We start from the raw sequence: 13,043 nt of genomic DNA, 5'->3' as shown, positions 1-13,043 counted from the left end.
ATTTTGCAACTCAATAATGAGTTGTTTACAATGAGAAATAATTTGACCCAACAAAGAAATCATTTGAACTGCACTATGAAGAGCTTGAATCACCATTAAGCAGTCAGTTTCAATGATGACTTATTTCCAGATGTGTTCTTTGGACCAACTTTACGGACACCAATCGCTTCAGCCAGTTCAATAGTTGCAGCCCTCAAAAAGTAATCGGTTTGGCCTTCCACAAGAAATCCATGGTGGTTTCGTGCTACTAAACCAATACCATAATTGTTACCACCTTCAAATAGAGCAGCATCCACATTGATCTTGATACTATTTTCATTTGGAGCGGACCATTGCTAAACACCATCACCCGTCTACAAACCAGACCATGACGACTCAATAAGAGAGCTTTAAGCACTTGTCCATTGATCAAGATAACCTTTTGCTAATACTACAATACCATCCACCCACCACCTTCTTATGCCAAACAAAGTCATTTTTGACACTCCAAATTGCCCAGCAAAGTGTTGACAACAAGAGCTTGTTGTCCGTATCCACACCAAAAAAAACCAGAATGCACTAGTCCAAAAAAGAATAACCCGTTGTTGGAATTGATGTACCAATACCCACCCAATTCCAAACCTATTTAACACTCAGATAGGTGACTAAAGCATGCAAACTGATCTCTTCTTCCAACCTACAAACAGGGAAAATAGAGCTAATATTGACTCTTTTCGTTTGCAAGCGACATAAAGTTGGAAGACAATTACTTCCTTCACGTCAAACATTGTTCTTAACCTTGGGAGGTAATTTTAAATGCCAAAATAAAGTCCAAAATTTAAAAGCATCAGTTACTGTATTTTCTCACCTGCCATGAATATTTTGGACTAGTTTGTAGGCGCTTTTTACCGAGTATAAGCATGAAGTTTCATAACACCAAGTCAAACTATCTTTGTCCAAAGAAGGAAGCTAAGGTATGCTTCTGATCAGCTCTATATCCCTGGCTTCAAACATATCCTCCAAAAGCTCCACATCCCAACCCTCACCATCCATTCTCATCAGATTGTGTACAATAGCGTTCAACAGATTTGGGTGGGAGGAAATGATAAAAGGGTTATCATTACAAGGCACCCACGGGTCATGAGCAACTTTGATATCACGACCATTCTCCACACACCAACGAACGCCCTTACAAACCAGTTGTTGTGCTTCCCAAACACTGCACCACACAAAACTAGAATTGTTTCCTAGTGAAGAATTGAGGTAAGAACCATTGGGAAAGTACCTTGCCTTCAACACTTTTGCCACCAAAGAGTCGGGTCGAGAAATCAAGCGCCATCCTTGTTTTCCTAATAAAGACAAATTAAAATCCCGAAGATGACGAAAACCCATTCCACCCTTCGCTTTATGAACAAAAAGTTGACTCCAAGATTCCCAGTGAATTCCTTTCCAAGTATTACCAAAGGATTGCCACCAAAACTTAGACATTAGCCTCTCCATATCATGAGTAATGTCTAAAGGAAGTAAAAACACACTCATCGCATAAATTGGGAGGGATTGAGCGACTGTCTTGATGAGAACTTCCTTCCCCGCTCGACGTAGAAACTTTGATTCCCACCCTTGAATACGTTTTTGAACTCTTTCCTTTAGAAATCCCAACACTGCCAACTTGTTTCTAGACATAGTACTTGGCAAGCCTAAGTACAAACTGTTTTCTCCCGCAATGGTCATGCCAAGCAAATTACTGATGTTGTTACGAGTCGCCAAGGCCGTGTTCATATTGAAAAAATGGAAGACTTAGAGTGTAACACCCTAACTAACATAGGCGTATTACGTGATTTTTAAACATGTTGTGCAGCTCGTTGCTAATCAACGAGGTTTATGGAAAAAAGTGATTAATTAAAATTTTTGCTTTTTAATTAAACTTATAAAATAATATTACAAAAGACTCGGGATCCCGATTATAAAATCATTTACAAAAAGATTTAACTGTTTAACTGATACACAAAATAAAAGTCGCCTAGCGACCAATTACTAAATCAGCCTCGCTGTCCCGATGATCGTACGCTCCAGGCCTAACCGCCCCGACATGTACAATCTTCACAAGCTCGCTCACGGTCCATCAGCTTTAGCCTTGCCTTTACCTACACATAAACGTAGAACTGTGAGTCGACAGACTCAGTAAGAAAAGCATAATAATAATACATAATCCCGGTTATGATCAGACGCCCATACCCCTGATCATAACCCTAACTGCCGTGTCCAACATGATACTGAGTCCCGCTACTGCCGTGTCCAACACGGTACTGAGCAACTACTGCCATGTCCAACATGGTACTGAGTTTTGAACGTTCACAGGGACGGTACTATTGACAAGTATCCTCCTGATCGGTTGAACCGGTCATACTCCGCCGTCGGTCATACTCCACTCGTACCGACGGGATAGGTCAATAGTACGGAACCACCAACCAAGTGTCACTGATCGGTCGAATCGGTCATACTCCGCCGTCGGTCATACTCCACTCGTACCGACGTGACAGGGTTGGGTGGTTCGAAGCCAACATACATAACTAATGTAATCTAACAGGCTTCCTACATGCACGCTAAACATGTAATCTACATATGCATACTGTTATACTAATATTACCTGGATTCCGAATTCAGTGTGCTTGGCCAACTCGATCGGAACTTTAGCCGAGCGGCGGACATGTGCTCCTAAACCATAAAAATCACAACGCTATAAGTGACACGCTAAATCACTTCCCGGGGACTTAAACTAGGAACTAAAAGTTTCCCTATCGATAAAAAGCATGGCAATACCCCCTAAAACATCAAAACGAGGAAAACACGGGTTTCTGAAATTTCCCCAACCGACGGCTTGCCCAACCGAATTCCGGTTCGGGAATTTTTGAAGCCCATCCGAATTCGGATGCACAACCGGAATTCCGGTTCCTCGCAGACAGAATTTCAAAAATTCATATCTCAACCAATTCAACTCCAAATTGATTCAAACCTTCCAGACCTATTCCATATATCCCAAATAACATTTCTAAAGCATCAAAACAACCCAGAAATCACAGATACGAAAAAACACCATTAAAGCTCAAGCTTTGAGTTCTAAACTCAAACTTGAGCAAACCCCTCAAACATGCATTCAAACCTGATTAAATCTACTTAAATGTGCTTAGAATAGCCTCTGAAAACAATAACAAACCTCAACAACATCACATCAACAAAATCAAGACATTTCTCTTTGAAAATCATACTTTTGCATAGAAAAAACCATAACTTGCTCAACCTAAGAATCATGCTATATAAACAGCTCATTTAACTTCAATTAAACATGCTTAAATCACAAAATTCAACAACAACATCACAGCAGCAACAAACTCAAATAATCATGCATGCATCACATTAAAATTTATCCAAAATTTCCAAGAACATGAAAAGGAGCTAGAGCAAGGTTTACCTTAACTAGGATTACTTAGATCTTGCTAAAAATCACTTGAATTCACCAAGAAAACCCAGCCCTAGCAGCTCCCAAGCTTGGCCGAAAATAGAGAGAGAATGAGAGAGTTTGAGAGAAAAGCTTTGAAAATTCTATTTTTTTCTAAGTGTAATTTTTTGTAAAATGGAATAATGAAATAAAAGCCACTTAATAAACATTTCATTTCAGCCAACAAATAAATAAAATAAACAATTAATTTCAATTATTAAACTCACTAAAAGACAAAATATTAATGGGGCAAAAAGACCATTTTGCCCCTCCACACTAAAACCACATAAAACACACTAAAGGGGTATTTTTGGGAAATTCTAAATTCCCGGCCATTCCCGACATTCCCAATGTCTAATAAACCGCCCCAAACTAATAACATGCTAAGTTGTGATTTCTACTGAGCCAAACACCGAGTTCCAAAATACCGGGCACCGGAAATGCAAAATATGAAAACTACTGAATGACATAACCATGCATTTCTGAATTCCATAAATAACAGTATAATAAATTATTTAAATAGCTATAAATAATTTCATAATTAATCAAGATTAACTGCTAATTTCCAAATTAACTAAGCGGGCTTTACAACTATCCCCCCCTTAAAAGGATTTCGTCCCCGAAATCTAACCTGAATAACTCTGGATATTGAGCTCTCATATCTGACTCTAGCTCCCAGGTGGCTTCCTCCACCTTGCTGTTTCTCTAGAGAACCTTGACCAATGCGATGGTCTTATTCCGAAGGACTTTATCGTTTCTATCCAGGATCTGCACTGGTTGTTCCTCATAAGTCATGTCTGGCTGTAGCTCAAGACTCTCATAACTGAGTATATGAGAGGGATCTGAAACGTATTTTCTCAACATTGAGACATGGAATACGTTGTGAACTGCTGATAAAGCTGGAGGCAATGCTAACAGATATGCCACTTGACCTATCTTCTCGAGAATCTCGAAAGGTCCTGTAAATCTAGGGCATAACTTGCCTCTTTTCCCGAAACGTTTAATCCCCTTCATCGGAGATACCTGTAAAAACACATGGTCCCCTACTTGGAACTCAACATCTCTGCGTTTCGGATCTGCGAAACTCTTCTGTCTGCTCTGTGAGGCAAGCATTCTAGCTTTTATCTTCTCTATTGCCTCATTGGTCCGTTGCACTGACTCTGGACCTAAGTATTTCCTCTCCCCTGTCTCATCCCAGTGGATGGGAGATCTACACTTCCTACCGTATAACAGTTCATAGGGAGCCATCCCTATCGTACTCTGATAACTGTTGTTGTAAGAAAATTCTATCAACGGTAGATACTTATTCCATGAGCCTTCAAAGTCCATAACGCAGGCTCTCAACATGTCCTCCAATATCTGAATTGTCCTTTCGGACTGACCATCTGTCTGAGGATGGAATGCTGTACTAAATTTCAGCTTTGTACCCATTGCTCGTTGCAAACTTTGCCAAAATTTGGAGGTGAACTTTGGATCCCTGTCCGAAACTATACACTTCGGTACCCCGTGAAGTCTTACTATCTCTCTGACGTACAACTCTGCCAACTGATCCACTGTAAATGTTGTTCTAACCGGCAGAAAATGAGCAGATTTCGTAAATCGATCCACCACTACCCAGATGGAATTAAATAAACCCGTGGTCCTAGGTAACCCGACCACAAAATCCATCGTGATATCTTCCCATTTCCATTCTGGTAGGGTTAAAGGCTGCAACAACCCTGCTGGTCTCTGATGTTCAGCCTTAATCTGCTGACAAGTGAGGCATCTCGATACGAATTCTACCAAATTCTTCTTCATACCGCTCCACCAGAAGTACGGTTTCAAATCTTGGTACATCTTAGTGGTTCCGGGATGCAGAGAATACGGGGTAGAATGAGCCTCCTCAAAGATCTCATTCCTAAGTTCCACACTATTCGGAACACAAACCCTGGCTTTATACAAAAGCATCCCACTGTCTGACACTGAAAAGTCCTTGGCTTGACCAGCCAACACCTCATCTCGGATCTTCACTAACTCTGGATCCGTCATCTGAGCGACTTTTATTCTTTCCAACAGATCATATTACAGCGTTAAGTTGTGAAGCTGACCTACCACAAACTCAATGCTGGATCTAACCATATCCTCTGCTAGCTGAGGTGAGATCTGAACCATATTAGCTACTTGCCCGGGACCCTTTCTGCTCAGGGCATCGGCCACTACATTGGCTTTTCCGGGGTGATAGAGGATCTCACAATCGTAATCTTTCACTAATTCCAACCAACGCCTTTGTCTCATATTCAAATCCTTCTGAGTAAAGAAATACTTGAGACTTTTATGGTCGGTATAGATCTCACACTTTTCCCCGTAAAGGTAATGCCGCCAAATCTTCAATGCAAAAACCACTGCGGCCAACTCTAGATCATGAGTCGGGTATCGCTGTTCATAATCCTTTAACTGACGGGAGGCATAAGCGATGACCCGATCGGCTTGCATCAATACACACCCCAAACCTTGTTTGGATGCGTCACAGTAAACTACGAACTTCTCCTTGTCTGAAGGCAAAGCTAGCACTGGAGCGGTAATCAACCTCTGCTTAAGCTCCTGGAAACTAGCTTCGCACTGGTCTGACCAGATAAACCGCTGATTCTTCTTTGTAAGCTCGGTTAGGGGCATTGAAATTTTAGAAAACCCTTCCACGAACCTACGGTAGTACCCAGCTAAACCTAAGAAGCTTCTGATCTCTGTCACTGTCTTCGGTCTCGGCCAATCCCTGACGGATTCGATCTTCCCGGGATCCACCTTGATCCCATCTTTGCTCACAATGTGCCCTAGGAAGGACACCTGAGATAGCCAGAACTCACATTTCTTGAACTTGGCATAAAGCTTATGTTCTCGAAGCCGTTGCAGTACCATCTGAAGATGTAACTCATGCTCCTCTTCTGATTGAGAGTACACGAGGATGTCGTCGATAAACATAATCACACAGATATCGAGGAAATCCTTGAATACTCTATTCATCAAGTCCATGAATGTTGCAGAAGCATTGGTTAGTCCGAATGACATAACCAGAAATTCGTAATGTCCATACCTAGTGCGGAAAGGCGTCTTCGGAATGTCCTCCTCTCGGATTCTCAACTGATGATAACCCGAACGGAGATCAATCTTAGAAAAGACCGTCTTCCCCTGAAGCTGATCGAACAAATCATCGATCCTAGGTAATGGATATTTATTCTTCACCGTCAGCTTGTTCAATTCTCTGTAGTCGATGCACATCCTCATAGATCCATCCTTCTTCTTGACGAACAAAACCGGGGCTCCCCAAGGTGACACACTGGGCCGAATAAACCCTATGTCAAGCAACCCTTGGAGCTGAATCTTTAATTCCTTAAGTTCAGCTGGAGCCATTCTATACGGGGCTTTGGAAACCGGTTCCACCCCTGGTGCCAAGTCTATCACGAAGTCAATCTCCCGCTGAGGTGGTAACCCTGGAAGTTCTTCGGGAAAAACATCCGAAAATTCCCGAACCACCTTGATGTCCTCTGGCCGAATGGTATCTGGCCGAGTGGTGTCCATCACCACGGCCAGAAACCCTAAACAACCGCCGTGCAACAATTCTCTAGCTGACATAGCCGAGATCACCGGGATCCTAGATCCCTGAACTGAACCAACAAACACAAATGGTTCTTCACTTTTCGGTTGGAAGATCACCATCTTCCTTTTACAATCTATGCTCGCCGAATATTTAGATAGGAAATCCATTCCTAAAATAATATCGAATTCGACTAAACTCATCTCTATCAGATCAGCACTTAACTCTCTACCATCTATCCTGATCGGCATAGACCTAATCCACCTATTGGAGATAACCAATTCTCTGCCAGGTAATAGGGTTCCAAACCCTGATTCATATCTATCGTATGGTCTACCCAATTTACTAAAGACTCTGGCCGCCACATAAGAATGTGTAGCCCTAGAATCAAACAGCACTGAATATAGCGAGTTATTAATAGAAAGCTGACCTGTGACAACTGATGGGCTGGCATCTGCATCAGCCTGAGTGATAGCGAACACCCTGGCTGGAGTGGGTATCGCTGGAGCTCTCGGTGCCTCCGATCGGAGCCGGGGACGATCCCTCTTGAAGTGTCCGGGCATGCCACAGTGAAAGCATCCCTGACCTTTGCACTCACCCCGATGGTGCCTCTTGCAGCTAGGGCACTCGGGATAGGAGAATCGGGTCTCAGTACCACCAGGACGACTCCCTCTGTTCTGGTTCCCCCAGAACCTCTTGTTCTGACTCGAGCCACCGGAAGCAGTGGGTGCTCTCTTCCTCTGATCAATGGCTAAACCACTACTCCCCCTGCTAAAGCCTGATGCAGGAGGGGTAGGAGCCCCGCCACTCACCGGAGTACTAGCTGACTCCGACATACACCCAACTGCGCCCTCAGCTCGCAGTGCCTTCTCCACCATCTGAGCATAGGTGGTGCTGTCGTCCGTGGTGATCATCAAGTCATGGCTGATCTTGGCATTCAACCCGTCCAGATACTTCTCCTTCTTGCTGAAGTCGGTCGGCACAATTCCCGAGGCTAACCTCGCCAACTGATCAAACTGAGTAGTATACTCAGTGACGCTCATATTCTCACGCTGGGTCAGGTGAGCGAACTCTTTCCTCTTGGCGCTTCTGACCGCCTCGTTGTAGTACTTTGCGTTGAAGAGTTCCTGGAACCTTTCCCAGGTCATGGTGGTGACGTCATGGATCTGAGACACCATGTCCCACCAGACCAGAGCGTCCTCCTGGAACTGGAAAGTGGCACACACCACTCTGTCGTTACCGGTGACACCCATGAAGTTCAGGATCTTGGTAATCACCGTCAGCCACTGCTCGGCTTTCATCACGTCCGGACCTCTCAGGAAAACCGGAGGTGCTTACTTCCGGAACCGTTCGTACAGGGGTTCCAATCTATTGGCCGCCACCACTATCTCGGCCTGGGCAGCAGGGGCAGGTGCCACTGGAACTATGGGCACTGGAACTGCAGGAGCACCCTGCTGTCTCAACCTCTGAATCTCGAGGTCTTGCTCTTCGATTCGGGCTTGCATTTCCGCAAACCGCAACTCCCAATTCTGGGCTCCCTGATCGGCTGGGGGAGCCTGGGCAGCCTGTGGTGGGTTCTCATCACCCCGACCACGAGCCCTGCCTCGGGGACCTCTACCTCGGCCCCTAACAGGTGGGGGAAACTGAGCTCCCTGTCCTTGGTTCGACCCTACGGAGTTGCCCTGACTCCTGGTAGTCCGCCTGGCGTCCATCTGATTAGAACCGCCTGCTAAACCAAGAGTTGGCATATCAGGTCGTATTCAAGGAGAGCTTACTAATGCCGCTTAATTTAGAAATTTAAAAACGAAACATGCGCCTATTCTACTATCAGGCTACTAACATGCTTCCTAACAGGCTTTTCTTTTTCATAACTGAATAAAATAAACTACTAAAGCAATAAAGGCTTACTGAACCGTGAAACGAGCTAACTGCTGATGATGATTGTACATGTCGTGACGATCTTCGGAAGACAACCCGCGCTCGATACCAAATTGTAACACCCTAACTAACATAGGCGTATTACGTGATTTTTAAACATGTTGTGCAGCTCGTTGCTAATCAACGAGGTTTATGGAAAAACGTGATTAATTAAAAATTTTGCTTTTTAATTAAACTTATAAAATAATATTACAAAAGACTCGGGATCCCGATTATAAAATCATTTACAAAAAGATTTAACTGTTTAACTGATATACAAAATAAAAGTCGCCTAGCGACCAATTACTAAATCAGCCTGGCTGTCCCGATGATCGTACGCTCCAGGCCTAACCGCCCCGACATGTACAATCTTCACAAGCTCGCTCACGGTCCATCAGCTTTAGCCTTGCCTTTACCTACACATAAACGTAGAACTGTGAGTCGACAGACTCAGTAAGAAAAGCATAATAATAATACATAATCCCAGTTATGATCAGACGCCCATACCCCTGATCATAACCCTAACTGCCGTGTCCAACACGATACTGAGTCCCGCTACTGCCGTGTCCAACACCTGCATCGAGCCACTACCGCCATGTCCAACATGGTACCGAGTTTTGAACGTTCACGGGGACGGTACTATTGACAAGTATCCTCCCGATCGGCCGAACTGGTCATACTCCGGCTGCTGGTCATACTCCAGCCTGTACCGACGAGATAGGTCAATAGTACGGAACCACCAACCAAGTGTCAGCCTGATCGGTCGAACCGGTCATACTCCGGCTGCTGGTCATACTCCAGCCTGTACCGACGTGACAGGGTTGGGTGGTTCGAAGCCAACATACATAACTAATGTAATCTAACAGGCTTCCTACATGCACGCTAAACATGTAATCTACATATGCATACTGTTATACTAATCTTACCTGGATTCCGAATTCAGGTGTGCCGGTCAACCTGACTGGAACTTTAGCTGAGCGGCGGATTACAGGCTCCTAAACCATAAAAATCACAACGCTATAAGTGACACGCTAAATCACTTCCCGGGGACTTAAACTAGGAACTAAAAGTTTCCCTATCGATAAAAAGCATGGCAATACCCCCTAAAACATAAAAACGAGGAAAACACGGGTTTCTGAAATTTCCCCAACCGGCAGACCGGTTGCCCAACCGGAATTCTGGTTCTGGGAATTTTTGAAGCCCATCCGGAATTCCGGATGCACAACCGGAATTCCGGTTCCTCGCAGACAGAATTTCAAAAATTCATATCTCAACCAATTCAACTCCAAATTGATTCAAACCTTCCAGACCTATTCCATATATCCCAAATAACATTTCTAAAGCATCAAAACAACCCAGAAATCACAGATACGAAAAAACACCATTAAAGCTCAAGCTTTGAGTTCTAAACTCAAACTTGAGCAAACCCCTCAAACATGCATTCAAACCTGATTAAATCTACTTAAATGTGCTTAGAATAGCCTCTGAAAACAATAACAAACCTCAACAACATCACAGCAACAAAATCAAGACATTTCTCTTTGAAAATCATACTTTTGCATAGAAAAAACCATAACTTGCTCAACCTAAGAATCATGCTATATAAACAGCTCATTTAACTTCAATTAAACATGCTTAAATCACAAAATTCAACAACAACATCACAGCAGCAACAAACTCAAATAATCATGCATGCATCACATTAAAATTTATCCAAAATTTCCAAGAACATGAAAAGGAGCTAGAGCAAGGTTTACCTTAACTAGGATTACTTAGATCTTGCTAAAAATCACTTGAATTCACCAAGAAAACCCAGCCCTAGCAGCTCCCAAGCTTGGCCGAAAATAGAGAGAGAATGAGAGAGTTTGAGAGAAAAGCTTTGAAAATTCTATTTTTTTCTAAGTGTAATTTTTTGTAAAATGGAATAATGAAATAAAAGCCACTTAATAAACATTTCATTTCAGCCAACAAATAAATAAAATAAACAATTAATTTCAATTATTAAACTCACTAAAAGACAAAATATTAATGGGGCAAAAAGACCATTTTGCCCCTCCACACTAAAACCACATAAAACACACTAAAGGGGTATTTTTGGGAAATTCTAAATTCCCGGCCATTCCCGACATTCCCAATGTCTAATAAACCGCCCCAAACTAATAACATGCTAAGTTGTGATTTCTACTGAGCCAAACACCGAGTTCCAAAATACCGGGCACCGGAAATGCAAAATATGAAAACTACTGAATGACATAACCATGCATTTCTGAATTCCATAAATAACAGTATAATAAATTATTTAAATAGCTATAAATAATTTCATAATTAATCAAGATTAACTGCTAATTTCCAAATTAACTAAGCGGGCTTTACAACTATCCCCCCCTTAAAAGGATTTCGTCCCCGAACCACCTTATAATGGGCAGAAGACACACACTTCAACAGTAAATGGATCCACCAGGCTCAAATCCCAACTTACAGAGCAAAGCCTCTAAGAAATTCCACTCTATTCTGTCGTATGCTTTACTCATGTCCAACTTTAATGCCATAAAACCCTCTTTTCCTTTCCTCTTCATCTTCAAATAATGAAGCACTTCAAAAGAAATAAGAACATTATCGGAGATGAGATGTCCTGGAATAGAAGCACTTTGGGTGTCAGGAACAATGCAATCCATAAAAGACTTCATACGATTCACCGAGACTTTCATAATTATTTTGTACACGACATTGCATAAAGCAATCGGTCGAAGCTGAGTCATGTCCTCTGGGTTTTTATTCTTTGGGATTAAAACAATATTAGCATCACCACAACATGCTTCAAAATCCCCTATGGAGAAGAACTTTTGAACTACATTCACAACATCACTGTCCATAATTGATTAATATTTTGATAAAATACCGATATCATGTCGTCTAGCCCCGAACTTTTATCAGGGTGCATTTAGAAGATTGTCTTTCTTTTTTCTTCTCCTATAACCAACTGGCGGAACTCGACATGGGGGCAATGTCAAGGATTGAATTATCAACACAGTCTATGACTACTTGACAATTAACTCCAGATGACTGAAACAAAGAGTTAAAATACTCAGTGACAGCAAGCTATTGTCCCAATCAACCCAACTCCCTTGGCTATTTCTCAACCTGTCGATTTGATTCTACCGTTTACGAGTAGTAGCAGTCTTGTTATATATATATTTAGGGAACTCCTTAGGTCAGAGCATCACTTTTGCTCTCATTTGTGAGAATATTTTTATAGCCTTTGATTTATAATCTGATGGTAGTAATTGATTTAGTTATAATAGGGTATCTCATATAGGATTAATAATTTTTATTTATTTTATTTATAAAAATATATATGAAAAATATAACCAACCTTCCCATGTACAAAGAGTTTTTTTTTTTTTTTCAATTGGCATATATTATGTTACAATAATAATAAATTAAGTTTTCAAAAAAAAAAATAATAAGAAAAGAACACTCTGTAACTGTTTACTTCTTACTTTGTTGTTTGTTTGTTCTTTATTTTTTTAATCAAATTCTTTATTTTTATTAAAAAAAATATAGAAATGAATATGAAAAAAATTATTAGATGATTAGTATACATATCCTTTGATTTGGTTAGTTTTTTGAGTCATGCCAACATGCTCTAAAGATAATCTAAAAAACTATTTTATACATACACAATATCTAAATTTAAAGAAATGATAAAATGAAGAAAGAAGAGGAGGAAAATAATAATAATTACTTTGGCAAAATGATCCTATTTTGATTTGTGAATAATTGTTTTAATTTATAAAAAAAAATAACAGTTTTAAAAGCTAATTAAAAATAAAAATAAATTAATAATAAAATAATTAATTACATGTTTACATTTCATTTTAATTCTATACACCTTTATTTTAAATTAATTAAAACTGAAATAAAATGCTTTTATGGGTAAGAGCAAAAATAGTGCTCTCATTCTATATATTTATATAATTTAAAATTTTTATGAAAAATTATGCGGAAAAGGTTACTTGTTTAATAGTTTAATTTTATGCAATATAAAGTAGTTTTAGTCATTCAATGAAATCGAATAATATA

At 41.0% G+C, this 13,043-nt stretch overlaps 1 protein-coding gene across 1 annotated transcript; it reads right to left on the bottom strand.

The window, feature by feature from the left end:
- Positions 1-948: 948 nt before the first annotated feature.
- On the bottom strand, positions 949-1,758 carry LOC133032316 (uncharacterized mitochondrial protein AtMg00310-like). The gene has a single exon (XM_061106221.1). It carries the CDS (start codon positions 1,756-1,758, stop codon positions 949-951), a length of 810 nt encoding a protein of 269 aa, XP_060962204.1.
- Between the last annotated feature and the right edge of the window lie 11,285 nt (positions 1,759-13,043).

The sequence above is a fragment of the Cannabis sativa genome, chromosome X (assembly GCF_029168945.1).
Source record: "Cannabis sativa cultivar Pink pepper isolate KNU-18-1 chromosome X, ASM2916894v1, whole genome shotgun sequence".
NCBI lineage: Eukaryota > Viridiplantae > Streptophyta > Magnoliopsida > Rosales > Cannabaceae > Cannabis > Cannabis sativa.
Note: the sequence above shows the minus strand (reverse complement) of the source record. Positions and strands in the feature narration are given on the sequence as shown.

Coding starts and splice junctions, on each gene's coding strand:
- LOC133032316 (XM_061106221.1), bottom strand. CDS start 1,758: ATGAACACGGCCTTGGCGACTCGTAACAACATCAGTAATTTGCTTGGC.